Source organism: Haliotis cracherodii, unplaced genomic scaffold, assembly GCF_022045235.1.
Source record: "Haliotis cracherodii isolate W230 unplaced genomic scaffold, xgHalCrac1.p SCAF_25, whole genome shotgun sequence".
Lineage (NCBI taxonomy): Eukaryota > Metazoa > Mollusca > Gastropoda > Lepetellida > Haliotidae > Haliotis > Haliotis cracherodii.
This window is the reverse complement of record NW_027266281.1, coordinates 2,517,310-2,542,481: the sequence shown is the minus strand read 5'-3', so window position 1 is coordinate 2,542,481 and position 25,172 is coordinate 2,517,310. Positions and strand designations below refer to the sequence as shown.

At 38.1% G+C, this 25,172-nt stretch overlaps 1 protein-coding gene across 4 annotated transcripts; it reads left to right on the top strand.

Moving 5' to 3' along the window:
• The first annotated feature begins 1,360 nt into the window (after nucleotides 1-1,360).
• Nucleotides 1,361-23,641, top strand: LOC139472785 (uncharacterized). Of its 4 annotated transcripts, XM_071255258.1 has the most exons (9): nucleotides 1,361-1,443; nucleotides 3,979-4,094; nucleotides 8,694-8,764; nucleotides 9,203-9,505; nucleotides 20,807-21,109; nucleotides 21,305-21,604; nucleotides 21,865-21,900; nucleotides 22,808-22,884; nucleotides 23,207-23,641. In XM_071255258.1, exons 2-9 carry the CDS (start codon nucleotides 4,078-4,080, stop codon nucleotides 23,213-23,215), a joined length of 1,116 nt encoding a protein of 371 aa, XP_071111359.1. In that variant the 5' UTR covers nucleotides 1,361-1,443; nucleotides 3,979-4,077; the 3' UTR covers nucleotides 23,216-23,641. The 4 variants fall into 4 exon arrangements, with proteins under 4 accessions (XP_071111359.1, XP_071111356.1, XP_071111358.1 ...); XM_071255255.1 differs by having other exon boundaries at nucleotides 22,808-23,641; XM_071255257.1 differs by lacking the exon at nucleotides 3,979-4,094 and having other exon boundaries at nucleotides 22,808-23,641.
• The last annotated feature ends 1,531 nt before the right edge of the window (nucleotides 23,642-25,172 follow it).

Genomic DNA, 25,172 nt, shown 5'->3' with positions numbered 1-25,172 from the left:
CCTTTGCATGTGTTTGTGACGGGTGCCACCGCTCACTTTTCTCGAAACCCGGTATGATCACTCTTTCATAATGATTCATAAACTCATAATCTAGTCGGAATCGTACAATGAACTCGATTATGGAACTGGATTTTGTCACTTATATTCCACCTTAAGCTGGCATGCCGTGATATAGCTGAACATGATTAAACCAAGCTCACTCACCCACCCACAATCTATTATTGAGGGTTGACTCATCATACTACTGACGAAACTTAACAACGGCGAGGTTTCGTCACACGCTTCACAAAGACTCTCTGCCTTTCTCCACAAGTGTTCTCCAGCTCTTATCAACAAGTAACAGCAAGACCGATCATTCATAGAGCGCTATGTACAGTGAGCCCAGGTTAGGCGTTATATTATCAGGCATCGAACAGCAATCAAATAATCTATACGGGTGGATGACAGTTGATACTATTGTATAAACCCGGACGTTGATTTCCTGGGGAATTCTTAAGCTTTGGTTCATTCGTTTCTCTCGGGGAGTTCACAAAGGTATGTTGTAGTGGTTAGAGAGAAATCCCCAGGATACCTGCCTTTATATGTAAAGCCTCGTAGAGCGTGAAGGTGGGGGACTGCTCCAAATAATCCAGGTCTGTAGACGTCAGATTCCCCTTAGATTATATTTTTTTCTGGAGCGCAACTCCGTGTAGCAAATCTCAGATTTTATGATAACGTATTTTGGAGACAGTCATGTAATAAATGTTACATTTGTTCAACTCTTAACGTAATGTCATAGATATGATCGAGTGGTCAGGCTCGCTGACTTGCGTGGACCGATGCTCATGATGTCAATCACTGGATTGTCTGGTCCATACTCGATTATTCACACACCCCGTCATAGCTGGGATATTGCTGAGTACGGCGTTAAACAACAAACAAACAAACAAACATAGATACGATATCTTGATGTTACACTGTCTGATTGCTTGATATATGGGCGACATTTCGGTCAAAAAGTACATCAGTAGAAATAAAGGTAAAAAAATACCCAGTAAGAGTAAACTGGTTCGTGTAAAGTGTTTAATCTCGCTTATAAAGGTCAAAACACAAAACAAAGAGACGTCATGAGAAAGAAAGAAAGTTCATGACGTATTCAGGCTGTTCGCATGTTCGAATCTCCAAAAATGACTTCATGATAAAACAATGTTTTACCAACCAGCCTTCGTTCTGAATTGTTCCTTGCGATTTATCGCGTAGCTGTCATATTGTGAACGAACTAAAGAACGTGTGGAGCGAGTTGCGCAGTCTTTCACGACTCTGCCCCCAAGTGACAAAGGAACTGAGAGACATTGCGCGTGTTGCTGTCAAGGCGGGTAAACATACCCTGAACGGTTGATTGAACGGCTGTGCGTGTGGCTACGTCTTGACTGGATGTTGTGGATTGCTGCCTCGGCCACATAGGTGAGATGCTTTGTTCTGCTTATGTATTCGTACATGTCTTCGACCAGCAGTTACATAATCACTTAGATGTCTCCTTAAATAGACAGACAGACAGACAGACAGTTTATTCCGTAATTTAGGCATCACCGGATGAACAGTTTGTACAAATAAAGTTCACAATATCACATTCTTTGGACCATTCACATACATTTACATTAAAATTGAGCAATGAAATTAAACTATTCTTATGAAGGTGGTCAAACGGAAATCTGTGAATGCATTCCTTTAGATTGAAGTAAAGGTGATAATAATATATTCATTGGTAGCTGAACATTTGAAATGGTTGGATGGGAAGTGTATGTGTGTGTGTGTGTTTGTATTTGTGTGTATATATATATGTATGTTTGTGAATGTGTGTGTATGTCTATGCGTGTGTGTGTTTCTGTGTATGTGTGTATGTATGAGTGTTTCTGTGTATGTGTGTGTATATGTGTTAGTATAAGTATGTATGAGTATGTATGTGTGTGTGTGTGCGTGTGTGTTTGTGGCCATGTTCATGTGTGAAATGTACGCTTGTAACAGTGCTTTATATAAATTTCATTTAAACATAATTAATTTCCATTGTGTTCATTGTAATTCCTGCATTCTGATCAGCTGCATTGGTCATGTGTTATTGCATACATTTCCCAAAGAATATGGAAAATAAGCCACGCCCGCCGAAGCAGACTACTTTCTTTACTACGGAATGTCGGGAATCCCAATGTAACAGTGGAGGGAATATCCCTTTCTGCTCACGTGTATCGTCATGCACAGGACATAAAGCGAGCGTATTCATTGTCCAAACAACTCTTTGAGGCCGAGAAGGAATGCAACAGCAAATGTGCAGGCTCGCACGCCTGTTTTTTGTCCGCCGGGGCTCCACAAATTTCATGTCTTCGGTTTCATTTCTAACCCGCATTTTTCCAACTTTGTCTTCCCGTCCGCAGGGAACTAATGTTTGAATCTGGTGATAACTGAATCTGGTTGTCCTTTCAAACAACCGCCTCTACCCGGACATATTTGTTCAGGTTTGTTACAGTCTGACTGTCGCGGTTCTTCTCACGTCTTGTATTGATTGACTGGTCCTATGGACTTTGATCATACTCTCCGTTGATTGTCTACTGACTTTGTGGGCGTGTCAATTTATGCGCATAAATTGCGCATAAATTAAACAATCACCTAATTCATGTCACGCCACAGTATGTATTCCTACACCTGGAATGTTTATCAATCTCGTCATTTGTTCTGCTTTGATATATAAAAAACTGTTGTTGTTTAAACTATTGTAGATGACACATGTTTTCGTTGTCGAATTTAATGCTAAGGATTGATTGTAGATGTTTTTCGGTTCATTGAGGTATAATCGAAAAACCGATGTGCCACTCGGATTCATACAAATTTCACTTTTGTTTTTCGATTCATCCCTCAATGAACCGAAAAACATCCACTGGCAATCTTTAAGTAAGTTTATTTTTAACTTAAATAATGCATATTTCAAGACATATTCACGCAGACATCTCTTCTTTAAAGGGGCACTGATCTAATGCAATTCCCCGGGACTGGTTGTTGCCTTTGTTATTGTTTTTTCCCAGTGAGTACCCGGATGTATAGCTGAAATCTAGACTAGTTCGCGACCTCTGCTGCGCCTTTCGTAAGCGCATTAGTCACGTTTATGGATACCGGTAGTAATAAAGGTGTATGGTCACACTGATCAACAAAATGAAATATAGTTTTCGAGATAATAAGGAAATGTAGGTATCTTTGGGGGTAGCATCGGTAATGGTGACGAAGTTTTGATAAGTCACTTGCTTGGTAATTTTGCGATTTTCGTTTACACTATTTTTACTTGCAGCACGAAGTAAATATTTCACCTAAGCATTGCTTTTTTATAGTGTGTATATTTTTTTACTGTCAAAATGTGTAACATATTTATTAAACGTCTAAATATTTTACTAAGTGACTGAAAAACATTTCGTCGAAAAGTACATGTCTATGTTGTTTGGCTTCTAATCCTACATAATAATCTGTTGTTATGTTTGTAGGCCATTTTGTTCGTCTTAATCAATCTGGACAGATTTCTTAGTCAAAATGGCTGAAATATTTACACATTTTATAAATTGCCTGAGAGAATCAAATTTTACAAATTGACAGTAATATATACACGCTTACAAAGGAAAAGACCGGAGAAAACACCGTCTTTCGCGCATTGAAGAATTTCCCAACCAAGACATAGAGAAACAAGAACGAATCGGTTCAAATGAAGGAAAACAAAATGCAAATACCATATTTACAACCCACCAAATTTATGTGTATAAATTTTAGGCAGCTTCCTTGTTCGAGGAAAGTATCCGTGAATATCCACACAAAGGAACAATATCCCACTCGTCTGCAGCTGTACAAAGAAACTTATTCGATGTCACGTGTCTCTGTAACAATCAAATATTTAAAAAAATATATATCGTTTCGGGATATTATAACCCGTGTTCGTTTCTCAACTGATCACTTGGATTGTTTCAGGTGTTTCACATAGGTGTCAAGTCTTCAAGGGTCGGCTGAGAAAGCCCACGTGACAACTATTTTCATAACGTCCACGGTTCCATTGAGTGACAGATAACAATGATCAATCAATCAAGGTATTATCAGTTAACCCTTTGAACAAAGTATGTTGTTTTTACATCGGCACTTCACGCCATGATATGAGTGTATTCTCTTTGTTTTAGTAAACCTAGACATGTAAACACTCACTTTTGACATATCCACTGTGCAAGATAACAGTGATTAATCAATCAACGTATTTTCTGTTAATCCTTTGATGACCAGGAACGATCCGTTGATATACAAAAAAAGTAAATGAAGTGATCATTCATCTCTTGCTTGGCTGCCACGTGCATATTACATAACACACATTTCACCTCACTTCCAACCTGGATTTAGATTGAATAATTACCCCAGACACAATAAATGCCAAATGGGAACCTTTGTCAGGTAATCTAAGTGGTGCTACCACTAATTGTACCTGTAATAAATTCATTAACTGAGCATCAAGGGAATGACGACAACTACACAAGTGTAGTGTTAGACGAGAAAACGTGAATGACAACAAGGGAGTAGTAATCGTATTATCGAAAGCAATCCAAAACCCGAAAATTCTTTCACTGCATGGATACTTTTTTTAGTATTAAACTATAACCATCTGGGGTATTTCCAAATTACGACATCCGATGAGCTTCGCCGTTCTTTTTGTCTCTTTGTTTAGGCCGAAGAAATTAATTAACATGCGCCCTTTGTCGAAATCTTTATAGATCACAGTTAACCAATCAGTGTTTATGCAAAAATGCGTAAAACAAATTTTGCCTCCAGCCTTCAAGTTCATTTAGCTGTCCTTGCAGACGGTAGCCCAGTCTCTGGTCACGCTCAGTTGCGTTGCGTATCATCCGGGTACTCACGGGGAAAAAAACAATAACAAAGGCAGCAACCAGTCCGGGGAATTGCGTTAGATCAGTGCCCCTTTAAGGTCGTGATTCACAATTTGCATGCATGTTAATGAATGGTGCACAATGGGGACGTTTGAGTGTTTGTTGGGAGCATTGCACTGTGTCCTTTGTGTGAACAACATGCAGGGATTGTTTAGCTTTCAGGCGCTTAGAAAGACAATGTTGCTTAGCCGTAAATAACGTTTACGCAACGCCACGGATTTTTGAAAATCATCTGCTACGCGCCGAGTTGAATGTTGGAAACAGGAATGTTAGAAATGACGTGGCCATATTTTTTTTAGTGTTCATGAAAACACAATATTATCTCTTGGGAGACGTTATGTCAGTCCGTGTTCCATCTGAACCGCTGTGTTGGTCGCGCAAGGACAGGGGCGTCCAGGACACTGCAGCGTCAAGGATAATCGTCTAAGACAGCATGGGATACAGCCAATGAGACCATATACATCGCCCGTTCTTCGGCAACATCATTGTCGTGCACGTCTGCAATGGAGCAGAAATGTTCGACCATGGTTCCTAGAGCACTGGAGAAGAATATGGTTCAGTGGTTTGATGCCGATTTGATACTTAAAGGCCAATGAGATACCATGTCGCAACATGAATACACCACTCAGCCACAGTATACTGACTCCGAGTCGATCAGTCCTTATTTTAGTCCCTTAATGACGAACGCAAGGAAGGGTAAGAACAAGTACCATCGTTTAACATATTTTGGTATGACGCGGCCGGGGATCTAACCCCTAACCATTAGACCACAGAGGCGGTCGTACGTGTAATAGAAATCTCTGCCAATTTTGTTTAGACTAGATATGTTTTTGTACGTGATCGACATTTAATAATGAGTACTACCTAAAATATTAACGTGTAAACATTTGAAATGTTTGTAGATGTCTACCGTTGTAGATGTATACAAAAACCTAATGGTGTTACGTTGGTAAGATACATCTATTTTATTAATCAGATTTTTCGTTATGTAAATTATTTGTTGTGTTATTTTCTATTAGTTTTTCGTTGTTTCAATTATTTTCTCGAAATTTCAAAAAATATTCTCGTTACTTCCATTATTTTCTCGTTTTTTCAAGTATGTTCTGTTGAGAAACTAAAAATCTAGAGAAAATAATGGATATTACGAAAATATATTCTTAGTATCGAGACAAAACTTGAAATTTGGATTTTTTAAAATAGACTTTAAATGACTCGAAAATAGTCGAAAACAAGGAGAAAACAATAGATGTAACGAGCAAAAAATAGAAGTTTTGAGTATTTTATTTAAACTTGAAACAACAAAAAATAATCATAATTACGAAAATGTAATCGAAATTAAAAAACAAATGAGCAAATAACTGAACGAACGACTAATTTCGATTACGAAAAATATATTCAGGCTTCTAAAGTGACAACATTAGGCTTCCGTAATTATAGGATTCTGATCATTCTTAAAATCAATTTTTGAAAAAAGGATTCTGATCTCTTACATACAATACCTAAACGTTTTCCTTGAACGTGCCATTAATATTTACGCTACAAGGTTAGTGACAGTCGTTCAGGCAGTATTGTTCCAAACTGGAACATGCACTCTGGATGGGGCCAAAACAGCCAGACATACACGGAATCGGTGGCACCTGTCAGCCTCCCATCATCATTATTTCAACGAGACATTAGTTTGATTGTAAAATGTACTATATGTTGTAGCCTCACCAATCCTTGTGCCGCAAGCGTCATCGCTAACACTGCTTGGCATTTTATGTTTCCAAAGTTCCCTGCACTTGTAGAATGTCCCTTTATAGACACTGATATCTATCAATATCAACATTAACAGCAATACTTAATATTCCAGTAAATTACATGATGGTTAATTGTGACTCGATGTACGATGGGAAAAGGCGACGCCATGTTTGTTTGAAAACACTGAAAGAAGAGCCAACCTGATCTTGCATATTTGCATATTTTCCCTTACGTTAGCCCAACGGATACAATATCCAACCGAGAAACCTTGTCGTAACATAACATATATATAAACCTGTAAATAGTTTTTTTTCCGAACATTAGAATAGAATTCTTTACATGATGGTTAATTTAGACTTTATTTGCGATGGAAAAAGGCGACGCTGTGTTTGTTTGAAAACACTGAAAGAAGTGACCTTTCATATTTGCATATTTTTTCCTCACGTTAGCCCAACGGGCGCAGTATCCAGCCGAGAAACCTTTCCGTAATACATATATATATATATATATACCTGTAAATAGTTATGCAAACATAAGAATCGAATAATGAAGTGGTGATAACGTGACTCTGTGTTGTATGAATCAGAAGACATCCGAATATTCCTGGCAAGGGTCCGAGATTTGATCGATTACATTAATCTGCCAGAACTATTTATATCAATGACCAGGCGAGTGAAAGGGGTTATTCACTCAGACGGATTCTTGAGGAATAGTTCAGTGGAGTCACGTGTCCACATGCCGGGTGAATCAATAAACTGGGATTAGACACCATAAATATGTACAATTTATTTATGGGTTCCAAAGCTGACTCAATGCTAAAATTAACTCAACATGGATCTCACCAAGAACGAAAAGATTCTTCCATACTTGTTCTGTGCACAAGGCTTCACGATAATGGACATTATAACTCAAGGATCTGGCTGGCAAATGTTAAATGTCCCTTCTTGTACTATGTAACCTTACTGAAGCTGGTATGTCATGATTGTTCATGTACAGTAAACTACGGCTATAACGAATTCAAAGGGACCACTAATTTTAGTTCGCTATAACCGTAGTTCGTTACAAACATATTTTTAGCATATATACAGCAAATGTCCGGGACCAAAAATAAATTCGTTATATTCATCAGTTTGTTATGTCCGTCAGTTTGTTATAAGCATTTTCGTTGTAAACGTAGTTTCCTTCTGAATAAAATTGGGGGCACGGGTGGCCACGTCGTCTAAGGCGCCGCGATTCGCTGTGCAGAGTTGCGTCCCTTGGGCAAGCCAGAAATCTATGATTGTGGGTTCAAATCCAGGTTCGCCCTGATTATGTTTCTAGGTTTGTCAGCACCATACCCGTGCTAGTGGGTTTCACCGAAGTGGTAAACGTCTAAGGCCTTCATCACTTCGGGCTTTCCTCCCACATTAAGCTGACATGCCGCGATATAACTGGAATACTGTTAAAAGCGGCGTTAAACCCAACTCATTCACTCTGAATAAATTTTTTGTTGCATTGAAAAGGTTTGGGAAATATTTTACATGTAAATGTACATATTTCTTAAAAGATTTGTTTCTCATTGTTTTCGTAATTTAGTTTTAGATATTTCTACGACAGCAAGTGGTACAATCGGTGCGTTATCATTTTTGTTCATACATTTTACGAAATATATATACTGAAAGTGCTTATTTATATTTTCTGTCAAACAAGGGTATATTTTTGTTCGTAACCTATTTGCATAATGGAGTGAATGAGGATTGTTTTGCGCAGCTGTTGGCAATGACACTACAAAATCACTTCAGGGGACACAATAATTGGTTTCACCCATTTTACTCAGGAAGGAATTGAACCCGGTGTGACGAGCGAACGCATTACCCACTATGCCACCGTCCCTTCTCCTGAAAGCACAAACTTTCAAAAATCAATATGACGATAGTTAATGTTTGCTGACGCCCAAAAGTTTAATATGACAAAAATGTCCTTATCTAGGCTGAGTGGAGAAAAATGTAGCAATCTCGTTGTGCATTTCTCTTTCAGTTTGGAGAAAATGATGGTTAAACCAAATAAAGTACTTATCTTACTGGTTCTGACCGTGACTTTCATCCATGGTAAGTAAGTTTAAATGTCCATGTTATTTTCTGAAAAAGTAGCCAGGTTAAATATACATCATTTAATTTTTTTCACTTAATGTAACGATTAAGTATGTTTCATCAACCTTCATAATCATATGATTTACATCTGCTTTTTACTCCACATGTGTATATGAAAAAAATATTTTTTTAACCAAGCAACTGTGTTTGCTTTCTTGTTTCTATAAATCTTCAGAACGTAAGAAAAGCCCACAAGCGGCTGTTGTTTCCTGATTGGCTAAAAATAGAATGAACGCTGTCACTGATTACGTAGAGGTGTCTACAGTTGATTTGAATTTATTATTGTTGACTTATTCATTTATAACAATTTAGCAAAATAGTAGCATTTAAGGAGGTAATTACATTATATGAGCCCCGGTTTTTACTAAAATAGTTGGTGTTTTACTGCTACTGTAGGTGCATCCCCAACACAAGCCCCGTGTCCAGGTGGAGTGGCAACACTGAATACAGAATACACCATAACTGGTGACAGAAGCAGCTTTACAGCCTTTATATGGGAACGACCAAGTGACGGTCGGTATGTCGTCACCTGCAACCCCAGCTGCAGCCCCGTGGCTGGATACAGTGCAACTATAAACGACACACACTCTACACTCACTATAGACAGTGTCGGAGTGAATGATGCTGGAACATGGAAGATCGTGGATGCGAATGTAGTGGGTGCCATCCCTGTAGACGTGTGTCATCTCACCGCAGCTAGTAAGTATTTACACAACACGTTTCGACAGATTATAGATCATCGGATCTAACCATAAACCCGTGTGGATTCCTGATAAAAATACAGTTCCCCAGCTGGTCGTAAGGGGCGACTGAATGGATCGGGAGACCAGGCTTCATTTAGTCACCTATTACGACAAGCATAGGTTGCTGGGGACCTATATCATTTCCGCGCCACATTGTCAAAATTGAATGGTTAAATTCCATAATGAACGGTTCTTTGGTGATCATATTGATAAGTCAACAAATGCGAATTTAAAGGGTTAACCAACAATTACTTTTCAAGTAAACTTTTGACCTCTCTCTCGTTCATTATTAATTTCCCAGCAAACAATTCTACGTTGTGACAACGTTGTGACAACGTTGACTTTTCGTTGCTAAAACGTTGTGATGTTACGTTGCCACAACGTAAATCTGTAGACTCCCAGATTGGTTGCTACAACGTTGTGCGTAAACCAAAATACAACCAAATCAAGACGTTGTCACAACGTCCATTTTTTACGTTGCTACAACGTTCAACCAAAATGTCGTGACAACGTAGGTATCGCACACATATGGCGACACTATAGCCATTGCAGCACGTTGTTGCAATGTCCATGAAGATATACGCCTGTATTATTCCTCAATACCTCCCAGACAGCCTGAAAAAATTGGTACCAATCTAGTTAAGACGTCAGGTACAAAGCAATACATTCTGCAAACTGAATTCACTTTAACCCTATTCATGAAACATCAAGTCAATGAAATGCACTCTCTTTTGGCAGAGTTTGAAATATGGCCAAGATAAAAATCTAAATGTTTTAAATTACATGTACAATTTAATATAATATTTATTTTCCTAAACAATTTTCCTACACAATATTTATTTTCCTAAACAATTTTCAAGGCTATGTGCAAATTGTTCACAAATGTTTCAACACAATTAAAAGATATTTGATTTTCCCACGAATTTGCAAATTAAAAACCATCAAACAATAAGCCCTGCACAAATTGAAACATTTAAATTATCTTGGCCTTACCCCATACATTCAGCATTGAGAGCAACACTGTGACAAACAGAATAGTCTATGCATCTGATGTCCTAAGATCCATTTCCCAACAACGAAATGACAATAGAATTCTGGTTGAGGTGACCTTTATTTATTTGTTAAATAACAAGTCAGAACTTGGGCTGAGTGGCTGAGAAGCCTTTTCTGTCCTCAAATGAAAAGTCACAGGGATGATCTTCAACTGTATCCATAGTGCCTCCTTATGCTTTGGTAACTGAATAAAAAATGACACAAATGTTATAAAATGGCAAGGCAAGGGACATATTTCTGACATAACAAAATAATGGTGGCATTCCCGAAAATAATATTTTGATGCCTGATGTCAGTCTTTAAACTGTTAAAAACTGCTGAAAGTGCGAAGAAGGCGCTGACAGTAATACCATGATGCTCTTGGATCATACATAAGCAGAAAAGCTTTTAGCACTGAATCATTGGTGTAACTTTATACCCCCGCCCTTTTACATTGTGTGTATAATTAAATAAGAATCATCTAAATTTTAATTCTTGAAGATGTTTGTATATATTATTGCATCATACATAACTTTCTGTCAGTGATGTACTTTAAACAAATATGCCCCCACAATACTGTTTTCTCCACCTGAAAGAAAAACAGAAACCACAAAGTATCACATTCTTAAATAAACCAGTACTGTATAGATAAATCCCATTTACTTAGACTAATAGAGTATGATGTAACTTGTGGTAATATTTGCAAATAGTTTTATCAGTCAATAGATCAACTGTAGTTGTTCAAAAGCAGTAACTTTACCTTTCTGCTGTACATCACAAACTAGTGATTCAAGTGAATATGTTTGCCAAGTTTCTAAAACCTTATTTGAAAAATATGTACATAAATGAAAAATATATGCCAAATAAAATATATAGTTCCCTTTTTTGAAGCATGAATGTTGAATATGAATAATAAATTGACCCACCAATAAGTGATAGAAGTGTTAACACTTTGGGGTATTTATCCTAATTAAAATTGTGATTATTGTTTTTAATACTTACCTTAATATTTTCGATATCAATATGCCAGGATAGTTATATATGTTCTAACATTTACAAAGATAGAAACATGGGACAATTAACAAAATGCTATAGCTAATACAATACCAGACGAAGTTGAAACAGCTCTGTAAATATTTATTGAAATTTATTTGTTCCTACGTTTATTAACATAGATCTAATACAGTTCAATATCGTTAAATATAATTCTGTAGTATGGTAGCCTACGTGGCAACATATGGAGATCGAAAACCGAACGAATATAGTTGCTATCAATTCCATTGTATTTTTCATTGGTGCACATTGGCTACACCTATCTCACCTTAATAATCAACAAACGATGACCACCTCACTGACAACATATGGTGATATTTAACTTTTGACTATCGACTAGCTTATCATCACCAGCGAGGACAATACCGCAAACACCCCGTTATAGCGCGCGACGAGATACTCGTTTTACTTTTGCTCGTTTTCATTAGAAGAGAGTCGGACATAGATCTAGTTATCGGAAAATGGTGAATTGATTCTTTTTTGGAAATAATAAAAATACACATGATAAGCGCCTTGCTATTATACACTTTATAGAGAGCACCAACAACCTGATGATCCACATTTAGGCTACTTCAGTCAGCGCTAATTAGGCCTTTTCGGAAACAACAAGTATGTTTCTGTCTCTTCCCGAAAATACAATTTTTTCATAACATCTTTGAGCGCTTTAGACTAGGGCTATAACTTGAAGCCCGCAGAGAGTCGATCTGAAAATACTTCCATTGTTTTGATTCCCTCTCTTCGCTGTATAAGAGAAATCTACTAAACCTTTCCCATGGCCTGAATGAGCCACATTGTTTCACAAAAATCAAAGTCAGAAGATTAGTACATGTAAACTTTAAATAGTAATGATTTCAAAAATAACACGGAAGAAATGGCGATAACTGTAAGTGGTCAGTAGGTGATGCATACGTTAGGCCTATTTACAGACCTACGCGTTTACGATCAAAACCCGAACATAATATGACGGCCACAAAACGTCGCCAGACTGAATTCTGGTCAAACATATACTGCTTGCCCTTGGTAATTACCCTTGGTATCCATTAAAAATAATTATATGGAAAAAAGTCTTGGGCCCCCTTCACTTCTATATACATCATGTTCTCTGTATCATATTAATATCAACACTGACGCTCCGTGAAAGTGACCGGCAAACTGCATTCTAAACCCTGCCACTTCTGAATAATACGATACATTTAAATCATTTCACGATCTGCATGTACAGAAACATATCAACAAGTGGAGACTACTTTTGAAAAATTAACTTACCTCATCCGAATTCACAGATCATCTCTCCAGTTCCAGTTGCTGCACAATCATTTGGTTGTAATATATTATGTCCAGAGTGAGTTTGAACTAAGATGGCTAGTGACAACAAATCTTCCGCGACAATGTGACGTCATTCCGACGTCACTTCACGAGGCAACAGGCTAAACTTTACAGCAGTCGCTCTCACGCCGCAATAAATACGCGCCAATTGTTTTTAACTGTAATATTGCTTGTGACAACATTTAGTAGACAGATAACTTCGTTAATAGATATATATGTTTTAAAAAAAAATAACACTAAGAGATGGTAGATCTACAAGTGGTTTCCTAAACATCATTTACAAAAAGTGTTGTAATGTCCAAAGCACAACGTTGTCACAACGTTAATTTGCAACGTTGTTGTTACGTTGTGGAATAACGTTGTCATAGAGATACGCAATTACGTTCTGGAAATTTTAGTATTAAGAGATGAAAATTCAAATGCCGAATATATACAAAGGTAATGCATTACTTCCTTGGTATTCTGACAAATTCATGTTGATTTTGATAAAGCAGTTCTATTCCTTTTATGACTATCGAGAAGCAAACTCAATAACGTTTCACCGACGTTTCAGAAACGTAGTTACAAAACGTTGTGTGATGTCCAATGCACAACGTTTTCACAACGTGAATGTGCAACGTTGTTATAACGTTGTGAAATAACGTTGTGAAATAACGTTGCACGTTGACGTTATAATAACGTTGTGACAAGGTAATATCACGACGTTGTGACAACGTCGTGTGTTAGCTGGGTTACGTGTTACCACTTTTCTTCATCAATTCGAAATTGTTCCGCTTCTGCTATTTTCGTTTTTTTTGTGCATGTTATCTATAGCGACGGCTCAGGATAAAACATAATATTATGCAATCACACATTGAGTATGTATTGTTACCGCTGATCATCAAATCAAAATTGTTCTGCTACTGCTACTTTCGTTTGTGGTGCATGCGATTGCTGCTGGGACAGGCGAAAACAAATACTTAGCACCGGCATTCGGACATTAGACGAGATGTATTAATGAATATTGCTTTTATATGTAAAACTGATCAGCCAATATGTTATCAGCCGGACAAATATATAAATTGTAACTAAATATATCTAAACATGTTACTGTCTACCAACGCCAATTTGCGTGGATCGATGCTCATTGTAATAACTTGAAGTCTTTCTTTCTCAAATGATGATTTCTTTATTCTTTCCTGTTTTGCATTCTTTCTTTTCTTTACATTCTTTTCTTTTCCTTTTAGATAAATGTCTTTCTTTTCTTAACTAGAATCTAATTATTTCAGATTGACTGAAATACAAATAAATAAACAATAATTACTATTTTGATCAAATGATGCATTAATGCAAATAATCATAGTGACATTATAAATGAATTAACCTAATAAAATATACTACCTTTCAGTGACATGAAATACTATGCAAAATGTAAACAAACGCTGAAAAACACTTTATGACTAAACAACTGCTCTAAAACATTTATACACATGTAGATAATGATAAAATAATATATATGACAAAATTTGGCAAACACACCATTGTTTTTAGACTCTTTTATCCTTAAAACCTTTTCTCATTTCTTTCATTCTCTCATGCATGCTGCATGCTTTTAGGGCCAAATGGAAGATAATACACGATACTAAGCAGTTATGCCCCTTGGCATATTATGATGAGTAAACATAAATTTGAACGGAGAAGAAATGAAATATGAATTAATACTTGCCAAAAACGAAATATGATTTATATTTTAATACTTTGATAACAAACAAAGGAAATATGATTCTGAACTTTGAAAATAATAATTTAACAATTTTGACACTTACACACCGGCCTCCTAATTGTAGAATGAAATGAAACAATTATCTTAACTAAGAAACAATAACCTACAAACGCTCCTAAATAAACACTTAATTGTCAATATTCATGTGTTTACACTTTTACTTAGCACATCCTTTTGAAAGTTCTGTTATGTTTGTATACAGCTCTACTAACTGTCTTCCATAACGAGACACAGTTTGTCAACAGGTCGCACAAATTCTGAAGAAGCAGTCTTCACTTTTACAGTTCGCACACGTATCACTTTGAAAGGACCAAAGAAGTCCATACCTACATTGGTGAAAGGTGGTAGGTCCGGAGTTATCCGTTCATCTGGGAGATCAGACATCTTTTGTTGTCCTGGAGAGGAGTGATATTTACGACATGTGACACACTTTGAAACTATTGACATTCACCAGTGAGCCTGCTCCAATCACCCAGTACCATTGTCTGAGATGTGACAAAATGGAGTTCTTTCCTAGATGTCCAACAATCTTATGAGTCTCTTCAATGATCAAGCTTGTTACACGAAATTTCTTGGGAAGAATGACTGGGTGCTTTTCGCTGAAGGAGATCTCTGCATTCTTGAGGCGTCCTCCAACATGAATGACGTCATCTTGAAGGAATGGATCCAACTTGTAGAGAGGGCTTGATTTATCAACTGTTGCAGAAGATTGCTTGAGACATCGTTGTTCTTTCGAGAAATGTTGTGTCTGACAGTGTTGGACTAGGAGCTTTTCTGCATCTTCAAGGACTTGAACATTCAAGGTGTAGTTCACTTTCTTGGTGGAATGAGACTTGTTGACTCTCTGGCGCAAACATCTGATAGTTGAAATGATCCAAGCTACTGCTCTTCTTAACTTTGTCCAACTTGAGAAGTGGTTGATTAGAATGTCTAGGAAGCTATCCTTCTCCATGATGGTTGCATGAACACATTCCTTAAGTTCAAGATCATCTTCTTGAGGTTCTTGGTTGCTGTATTGCTTCGGCCAGTACTTGTGGTGCTGCCATAGGAATCGTGGTCCTCCCGTCCAATGCTGAATTTGATGCTCATTATCAAGCTTGATGCCTCTTGAAGCATAGTCTGCTGGGTTCTCTTTAGATGACACATACCTCCATTGATCAATATCAGAACAGTCTCTCATCACAGCAATCCGGTTTGCTACAAAGGTTTTGAACCTGGCATTGGTGTTAAAGATACATCTCAACACTGACATGCTGTCCGTCCAGAAGAAAGTTGTGTCTACTTTGACCTGAAGTTCGTGAAGAATAAGGGATGACATGCATACAGCTAGAGTAGCAGCGGTGAGTTCCATGCGTGGTATGGGTGTCTTCTTTAACGGAGCAACCCTTGATTTAGACATTACCAGAGCACAATGGATCTCCTCATCTTCATTCACAAATCTGATGTAACCGACGACTCCATATCCTACATTGCTCGCGTCTGCAAAAAGGTGAAGTTGACATGATGTTACAAGTCCAAACTCCATAGGCTTGTAGCATCTTGGAATGTGGATATCTTCTAACAAGGTAAGATCTTTCAGCCATTGATGCCATATCTTCTGTGTCTTTGAATCAACATCTTCATCCCAGTCTTTCTGTTCTAAATGCAGGTTTTGGAGCAGCTGTTTTGAAATGAGTATGAAAGGAGCCATGCGGAGTCCAAGAGGGTCATACACACTGCTAACAACAGACAGGATGCCACGTTTAGTGTCTGGTTTCAACTTGCTCTTTATCTTGAATCTAAAAGTGTGTCTGATTGCACAAACCAGTAGACTCCTATAGCTCTTTCAGATGGAAGGTCTTCACAGTCCAAGTTCAAGTTTTTAACATCCTTTGCTCTTTCTTGAGGTGGGATTGATTTCATCACTGTAGAGCTGTTGAAGATCCACTTGGTAAGCCTGAAGCTGCCTTCACTGCACAAACTGGTAAGTTCTTTTACAGTTGATACTGCCTTTTCTTCATTCAATTCGGATGCCAGACAATCATCTACATAGACATGGTCAGTCAACTTTTCTATAATTTCTGGGACAAACTTATCCTGACTGTATCTTGCTGTTTGTTGTAAGGCAAAGGATGCACATGAAGCAGAAGATACAGCTCCAAGGATATGGACTAACATCTGATACACTTTAGGTTCTTTTCTGCAATCTCCATCCGGCGACCTGTAGAAGCGAAGGAAGTCATTGTCTTCTTTTGGCACTCTGACTCGATAGTACATGGATTTGATATCACCCATGAAGGCAATGTTCTCCTGTCTATATCTCATTAGAACACCGAGGAGGCTGTTGCATAGATTGGGTCCTTGAAGCAAACTACTATTTAGGGAAACACCTTGGAATGTTGCTCAACAGTCAAAGACAACTCTTATTTTCCCTTGCTTGCGTGGATGGTACACCCCGTGGTGTGGGATAAACCATACTTTGCCTGGTTTACCTTTCAGTTCATCTTGAGGAACAATTTCAGCATATTCTTTGCTAAGGATGTCTTCCATGAACTTCTTATAGTCTTTATGTATTTGAGGGTTCATTGTACATTTCTTCTTGAGTCCTCTCAAACGCTGTAAGGCTTGCTCACTGTTGTCAGGCATGATGACATCCTTGTCTCGAAAGGGCAGATTGACAACATAGTGTCCATCTACTTTATGAATAGAGTTTATCACAATCTTCATAAATTCTTTGTCCTCTTGTGACATTTCTTTTCTTTCTTCTGCTGCTTTCTCTGGAAAGTCATAGTTCATGCTGTCTTTCATCATAGTATTAATGTTCTGTAGATCTTCCATTGCTTTTATTGTTATGTCTTTTCTCATTGATGGAAATCTGTTTTCTTTTGCAAGTCTGAGGACATTCCAAAGTATCCATCCAAGCTTGGTTCTTGTTGCATGAGGACTTCCATCAGGACCGGTACGAATCTCTAGTGGTGCAAAGGAGTCTGGTATATTTCCCCCGATGAGGATATCTTCACTTGCATCAATCTCAGGCAGATATATATCATTAAGGTGAGGCCATTTTTGAACGTCAGACGAAACAGGTATGTGTTTCTTCAAAACTGGTATGTGTTCTTTGGAGTAAACGGTAGGTAGTGCGATCGTGTTCCTGAGGTCAAGGTCATGCACTTGTAAGCCATTCACTGCTTGCACTGAAGTGGTTTAGGGCTTCCCCATTGTATCAATAGTAATATCCATACTTTTCCCACTGCATCCAAGTTTCTTCAAAAGCGATTCGGAACAAAATGAGACAGTACTGCCTGGATCAAGGAAGGCATATGTTGACTCAACCTTGACTCCGTTACTGTATGACACTTTCACCGGAATAATAGCAAGAGTACATTCCATGGCCCCGGCCTCCATAGCTTCACATGTTCCATCTTGTTCGGTACATGCACCAACCAGCTTTCTTTCAGTTTCATACACAACATGCAGGATTCCCTGATGATTTCTGTTACATCTGAAGCAGGATACTGTCTTCTCACAGGACTTGCTCAAGTGACCATAACACAAATATCGAAAACTCAATCCCCTTTTCTGAAGAAATGCCAGTCTATCCTTCAAAGTCTTCTTAACAATCTGATCACAAATCTGCAACTTTTGAGAATTGCTGTTACAGTATATACACAAGGTCTGCTGACCTTCAGGCTTGCTTGACTGGGTGTTCTGAGTTGTATTCTCTACCATGTCTGTGCTGAAGGAAGACTTGAATGATGATTGTGAAGCAATTCCTGCGTTCCTCTTTGGCTGTGTCTTTGTTCTGTCATCATTCCTCAGAGCATCTTTTCCATACATTGGATCTGTTGCTTTTCTTGCTTCTCTCTTCACAAACTTGACTAGGTTATGGAATGCTACAGTTCCTCCTGAATCCCTGATAGATAAGACAATATTCCTCCACTTCTCATGGCAATGGAAAGGTAGTTTCGTAACGAGCCTTCTGATGTTGTCAGGATACTCCAGGATCTTTACTGCTGTGATGGAGCTTACTGCATTCTCACATTCTTGTAGGAAGATGGCATATTCATCCATGGATTTAGGGTTGTCTACTTTTACATTAGGCCATCCCAATGCTTTCCTGACGAGAGCAGATGCAATAGCGTCTTCATTGCCGTATCATTCATCAAGTTCCTGCCATGCCTTTTGATACCCTTGACTGGCCTCCAGGTAACTATATCCCTTGACAATTTTCAGCGCTTCACCTAATGTGAACTGTTCTAGATATGACATCTCCTCATCTTCTGTTTCTGAGTTGACAACAATCTTCACCTTGAACTGACACTTGAATCTTTGATATTCAATAGGATCCCCAGGGAACTTCATGATTTCAGGAGGCGGCTTTCCGAGCTGTTGCACAATACACTGAATAAGATTCTCACCGCTTGCTGCAGTAGTTTGTGGAGACAACTGTTGATTGAAGTCTTCTTGAAGAGGTAAGTTTATGTTATCAGGTAAGTACCGTTTACGTTCAGTGTTAAAATGTTCATTTACATCTTCATTCACAGGAACAGGGACATATGGATCATGCGGTTCTAGTGAACGTTCTGATTTCACACTACCTCTGGCAGAGAAATAATCTTGAAGCACTTTAGACTTTGCTTGAGAAATCTCCATTTCTGTTTTCAGTTCTAACTCTTCTTCCTTCATTTTCAATTCCATCTTAGCTAAGTCTATTTTTTTTTTCTTTCAATGCTTTCATCTTTGTCTCTAATTCAACTTGTTTTTGTTTTTCTTTCAGATGGGCTGATGAAACACGACTTGTTAGTGATGAATGACTTCCTTTAGAGGAGGCTGATTCTTCTTTAAATATACAAGCACTTTTCAGGCTGACTGAACCTTGTCTACTTATATCTTTCTTATCAGTCTGTTTAACTTCTGGTTTCTGTTCATCTTCACTTTTGTCATTCAGTGAATCTTTAACATTCTTTTTCTCTGTTTCACTTGGTTCACGGATGTGTTTGAGAAAGAATGCTTCTAACGTTGATTTACATGTCAGCAGAACAGAGTCTTGTGATTCACATTCTTCAATAAAAGGACTAAGTTCAATTTCATCCAACAGTGATGCAAAGTCTTTGCGGAGATCTAACAGTGTTTCGTAGAATTTCAACCAGCTTCCATGACTACATCTAATCTCCTCTATCTCTTCAGAAGTGAAAGTTTCAACATGAGATTGGGCATAAAGTTTATCAAAATCATCCAACAATTGTTTATATAAACTCTTAATTTTCTTATATTTAGTTTGCTTAGCATACTGCAAACCCTTTTCTGTCATCTTCCTTTGTCTTTGTTTCAAAACATTATCCTTTTCTTTTTCTTCCATACCTTTGTCTAAACAATGTCAATGCTGTAATAACTTTGCATTCTTTCTTTTCTTTACATTCTTTTCTTTTCCTTTTAGATAAATGTCTTTCTTTTCTTAACTAGAATCTAATTATTTTCAGATTGACTGAAATACAAATAGATAAACAATAATTACTATTTTGATCAAATGATGCATTAATGCAAATAATCATAATGACATTATAAATGAATCAACTTAATACAATTCACTACCTTTCAGTGACATGAAATACTATGCAAAATGTAAACAAACGCTGAAAAACACTTTATGACTAAATAACTGCTCTAAAACATTTATACACATGTAGATAATGATAAAAAAATATATATGACAAAATTTGGCAAACTCACCATTGTTTTTAGACTCTTTTATCCTTAAAACCTTTTCTCATTTCTTTCATTCTCTCATGCATGCTGCATGCTTTTAGGGCCACATGGAAGATAATACACAAAGGAAATATGATTCTGAACTTTGAAAATAATAACTTAACAATTTTGACACTTACACTCATGATTTCAAACACTGGATTGTTTGGTCCAGACTCGAATATTTACAGACCGCTGTCATATAGCTTGAATACTGCAGAGTGCGCGTTAAACAACAAACCAACTAACCAACCAACCAGCCAACACCTGGTTATGTTTCCACTTATGTCACTTTAGTGGTGTCAAGTTGATAATGTCATTTTTGGAATCATCAACACTTTGAGTATTTTCTGTCAACAGAAACTCCAGAATGTAACATCAGTAGTGATGTGGACACAGACGCCCTTGAGCTCAGCACAAACCTGACAGTCACAGTGTACATCAACGGCTACTACTGTTCCCTGGAAACTGGCTTTAACCTTACCACTGGTGCTGTCATGGAGACGTTGTCGATGAAACACAACGTCAGTGATGTCACGACTGACGTCATTAACAAAACTATCAATATTGACCTTTCACGTTTTGGTGACGTCACGGTGTCGTTTGCATGTGACGTCATTAGCAGTGATCTGAGATGTAGTGGAGTAAAGAGGTTGTTAAAAAGTGAGTCTAAATTTTAGAGTTGTTATAAGTACAAATCAGAATCTATTCACTGAGAAAATTGAAAAAAAAAAATATTACATTAGACATTTTCAATTTTGCTTGTAAATGCATTAATGCTTTTTGCTGGATGAAACTTTTCTCTTTTTAACACCAGAAATTAGAGTGACATTGACATGTACATGATTTACCGACCAGGTCCCCAACAGTGCAACATCAGCAGTGATACAGACACCGATGTACTGGAGCCAGGTACAACTCTCACTCTGACAGTGGACATCAGAGGCTACTACTGTTCTAAACAAGCTGGGTTTGATCTCACTACTGGCAGTGTCACAGACGTCTTGTTGCAGAACCAGATCACGCACAACATCACCGACACTGTCCAGCACCACTTCTTCAACGTCTCATCCGATCGTTTTGGAAATGTCAGTGTTATGTTTAGATGTGACAACAGCAATAGATCACTTACGTGCGATGGAGTTTCCAAGTTGAGCGGTAGGTATTTATCTTAATACTGTTATCCTCACAGCATTCCTCCAGTTCAAATAATTATTGTTAAGGTTGACGATGGACATCTAGCCTTTGTTTTCCTTTGACTGATAGCTAAATATTTGTTAAGGGTAACCGAAAATTCACATTGAGGTAGCATTACAGCAATAAACACTTTTTTAAACAACCTATTTGAAACAATATTATATCCACAAAATCACATGACGTCTTGTACAAATAGTACGTGTCTGTTGTTTTCTTTCTAGCTGCCCCTTCACCAACAACATCCCCTACGTCGTCAGGTACGTAGATACCACCCTCACCCGTTCCCGTGTCCATTCCAGACTAGAGTAGGTCATCAACAATTTATGAGTGTTGTGAGAGGCGACAATGTGGATCGGGTGGTCAGGCTCGGTGACTATGTGGATTGCAAGTTATTGTTCCGAATTTCTGTGGATCGATGCCCATGATGTTAATCACTGGACCTGATTGGATTATGTACAGACCAGCATGTAGCTTGAGTATTGCTGAGTGCGGCGTTAAACCACATACAAAGAAACAAAACTATCTGCAGACCATTCATTCAGTTCAGATATATGTTGTTAAGGTTGATGTTGTTTTGTTGTTGTGTTAAAAATTGGTTATGGTACTGAAGTGGTAAACGACTGAGACCTGCATCACTTCAGGCTTTCCTCCCACATTTACCTGACACGCCGCGATATAACTGGTATACTGTTCAAAGCGGCGTTAAACCCAACCCAACTAAACTCACTCACTCATATAATCGCAGGTGCCTTCTCTATTGTTGACAATAACAACCTTCGTCAGTTGTTCTAACATGGCCCAGAATATCGCAAGAAGTCTTCTATCAGTTGTTATCGTGGTTTTGGATGCTATTTAAGGGCGTGTCAAGAATTGGTCCAACAGAAGAGATGAACTGTGTGAATGTCTTTAAGAGTGAGTTAAGTCTGTGCCTGATTTTGTCACTGTTAAATGCGCAATCGGAAAATGAGGTAACAGAATGGAATAGCATCACTACATTAATGTGTTGCTCAAATTGTACAATGAACTCTTTTAGCGTTTGGCATATACTTCTCAATATTATGGAACGTGTTTTCTAACTTTTTTTATATAATAGACGAATGTTAGGGTTCGTATCGTCTGCAGCTATCATTACCTACAAAACTATACTGCTTTTCCCTGTTGTAGGATCATCGACCAGCCGTCTCTCTTCTTCAACAACTCCAAGGTCCACGACAGTTAACGTTGTTGAGGATGGGTTTCCTGTAGGTGCTACTGTCGGAATTGTGATCTCCATCGTGATCGTTCTTGCTATAATAGTCATTTTAGTTATATTATTCCGTGCACCACGTGGACAGAAAGGAAAATACATTTTACGAAAGGTCGGAGGTTTGTGCTGGTGCAGAAAGTAGAAGCAACTCCTATACTTATATCTTGATTTAATGTCCAGTACTTGCATCTACAAAAAGGCTTGTGTAAGATAAGACATATCTGGATATATAAATCTCAATATCAAATGTTGCTTTCCTGAAAATCAAATGCATATGTAAAGTGTTCAAATCTAAAGTTATTAAACATTTCTTGAAGACATTGTGAGGTTCTTCCCGGTACTGGACAGCTTCGCCCGAACGCAACGGTCCCCAACAGTAGTGTGTGGCTGCACGTGGAATCATAGACTATGACGCGTGATCCGATTTCGATTGTAACCAGTCTCGTTATTGTCTTTGTCAAGTAAACGTCTTGTGTTCGTACCTCTGTGTTATATGTTATGTGGGCCAGAAGACCTTACAATGGTGGCAGCGGTGTTGAAGCGTGAACTCATGAAAGAACTTTGAAGAAAGTGCTACTTTAAGGAGAAATTCAAGGAATGTGCTCTTCATCGAACTGTAACATGAGTTTGTTCCATTTTGCCATTTTGACCTTGTGGTTGAACTTTTTCGTCTACTTTGTGATTGACTTTGAACATTTGAGCAAGAAAACTATTCCATTCATCATGGCTGAAGGTGGTACAAGTCAAATACATTCTGGTGATATCAAGCACTTCCGAATTCCTTTGTTTGATCCAAAACAGTCAACTTTTGCGAACTTTATTGAAAATGTGTATGAAGTAAAAGCTTGGGGTCTTAATTGGAACTCTGAGAAGAAGTTACGTGGTTTAGCTTTAGTACTTCCTGCAGGGTTTTGCTCACGGGTATTTAACGATATCCCTGACGATAACAAAGCTGATTATGCAATTCTGAAAAATGCTTTGATTAAAGAACTTGATAAGGCCCAAGAGCGTACTCAAACTGCTGCTAGGGAGTTCAGAGACATGTCAAAAAACCCATGAATCTATTGATGATTTTGCCCACCGTCTTCAGGTCAAGGTTGATGAAGTGTACCCCTCATTCACAAAATCAAACAAAAGTGAACTTTGTGCTCAAAGATTTTTTGATGGTTTGTCTAATAAGAAATTGAGAGAACAACTGAACATTGGTATTTGTCAGCAATCTAAATCTCCAAAATTTGATGCTCTAGTAGACATAGCTGGACGTCTTGCGGGTTCTCTGTGTGAGGACAATGATAAGTCTGTGTTTCTTATCAAGTGTAATTATTGCAAGAAGCCAGGCCATAAAGAGCGACAGTGTTACAAAAAGAAACGAGATTTAGGTTCATCAAATAGTCACAGCAGATATAGTTTTTCAAAATCAGCGGCAGGTGATGGTCGTGATTCAGGGTCAAGTGATAAGTCAAGGTACAGAAACGTTCGGTGTTATAACTGTCGAAAATATGGACATATTGCGACTAATTGTCCAGATAAATCCCCGGTACACTGTGTTTCTTCAGATACCAACAGCAACTTTTCCCCAAATCCTCAAAATTCACCAACCACCAAAATCCGTCTTGGTAGCGAGTCTTTCACTGCAGTCATAGATAGGGGAGCGAGCGTCTCGTGCTTAAGTGTGTCTTTGCTTAAGAGAGCTTTTCCAAATGGTGTTTGTCTAGAAGAGACAAAATCTAAATTGACTGATCTGTCTGGTTCTTTGTGCGTTGTCGGTGTGTTCGATACAACTATACAGATTAGTGGTGATATCTATGATTGTAGATTCCAAGTGTTGGATGTTCGTGATGACCATTTGTTGCTAGGATGGGACTTTATGAGTAGGTTTGAGGAGATAGTGTTGAAGCCAAAGGAAAAGTCAGCTGACTTTAGAAATCTGGTTACTGATCGCAGTGTACACAAAGCTTATAGATGCATGTAGTACTAGGTGGCTTAACTCGTGATCATGTATTGGTGTATTTGGACGATGTGTTGGTCCATTCCCCTACATCTGATGAGCATTTGAATACTTTGCGACAGGTATTTGAAAAATTTGCATCCACTGGTGTTACTTTGAAGGCAGACAAATGTTTCTTCTTCATGGAAAGTGTCCAATATCTTGGTTATGAGATTTCTGCTTCAGGTGTTAGTCCGGGTAAGAAAGGTTTAGAAGCAATCATGCAGTTTCCGGTTCCGACTTCGTGGGAAGAGGTTCGTTCGTTGGTAGGTCTTGCAACGTACTTTCACAGAGGT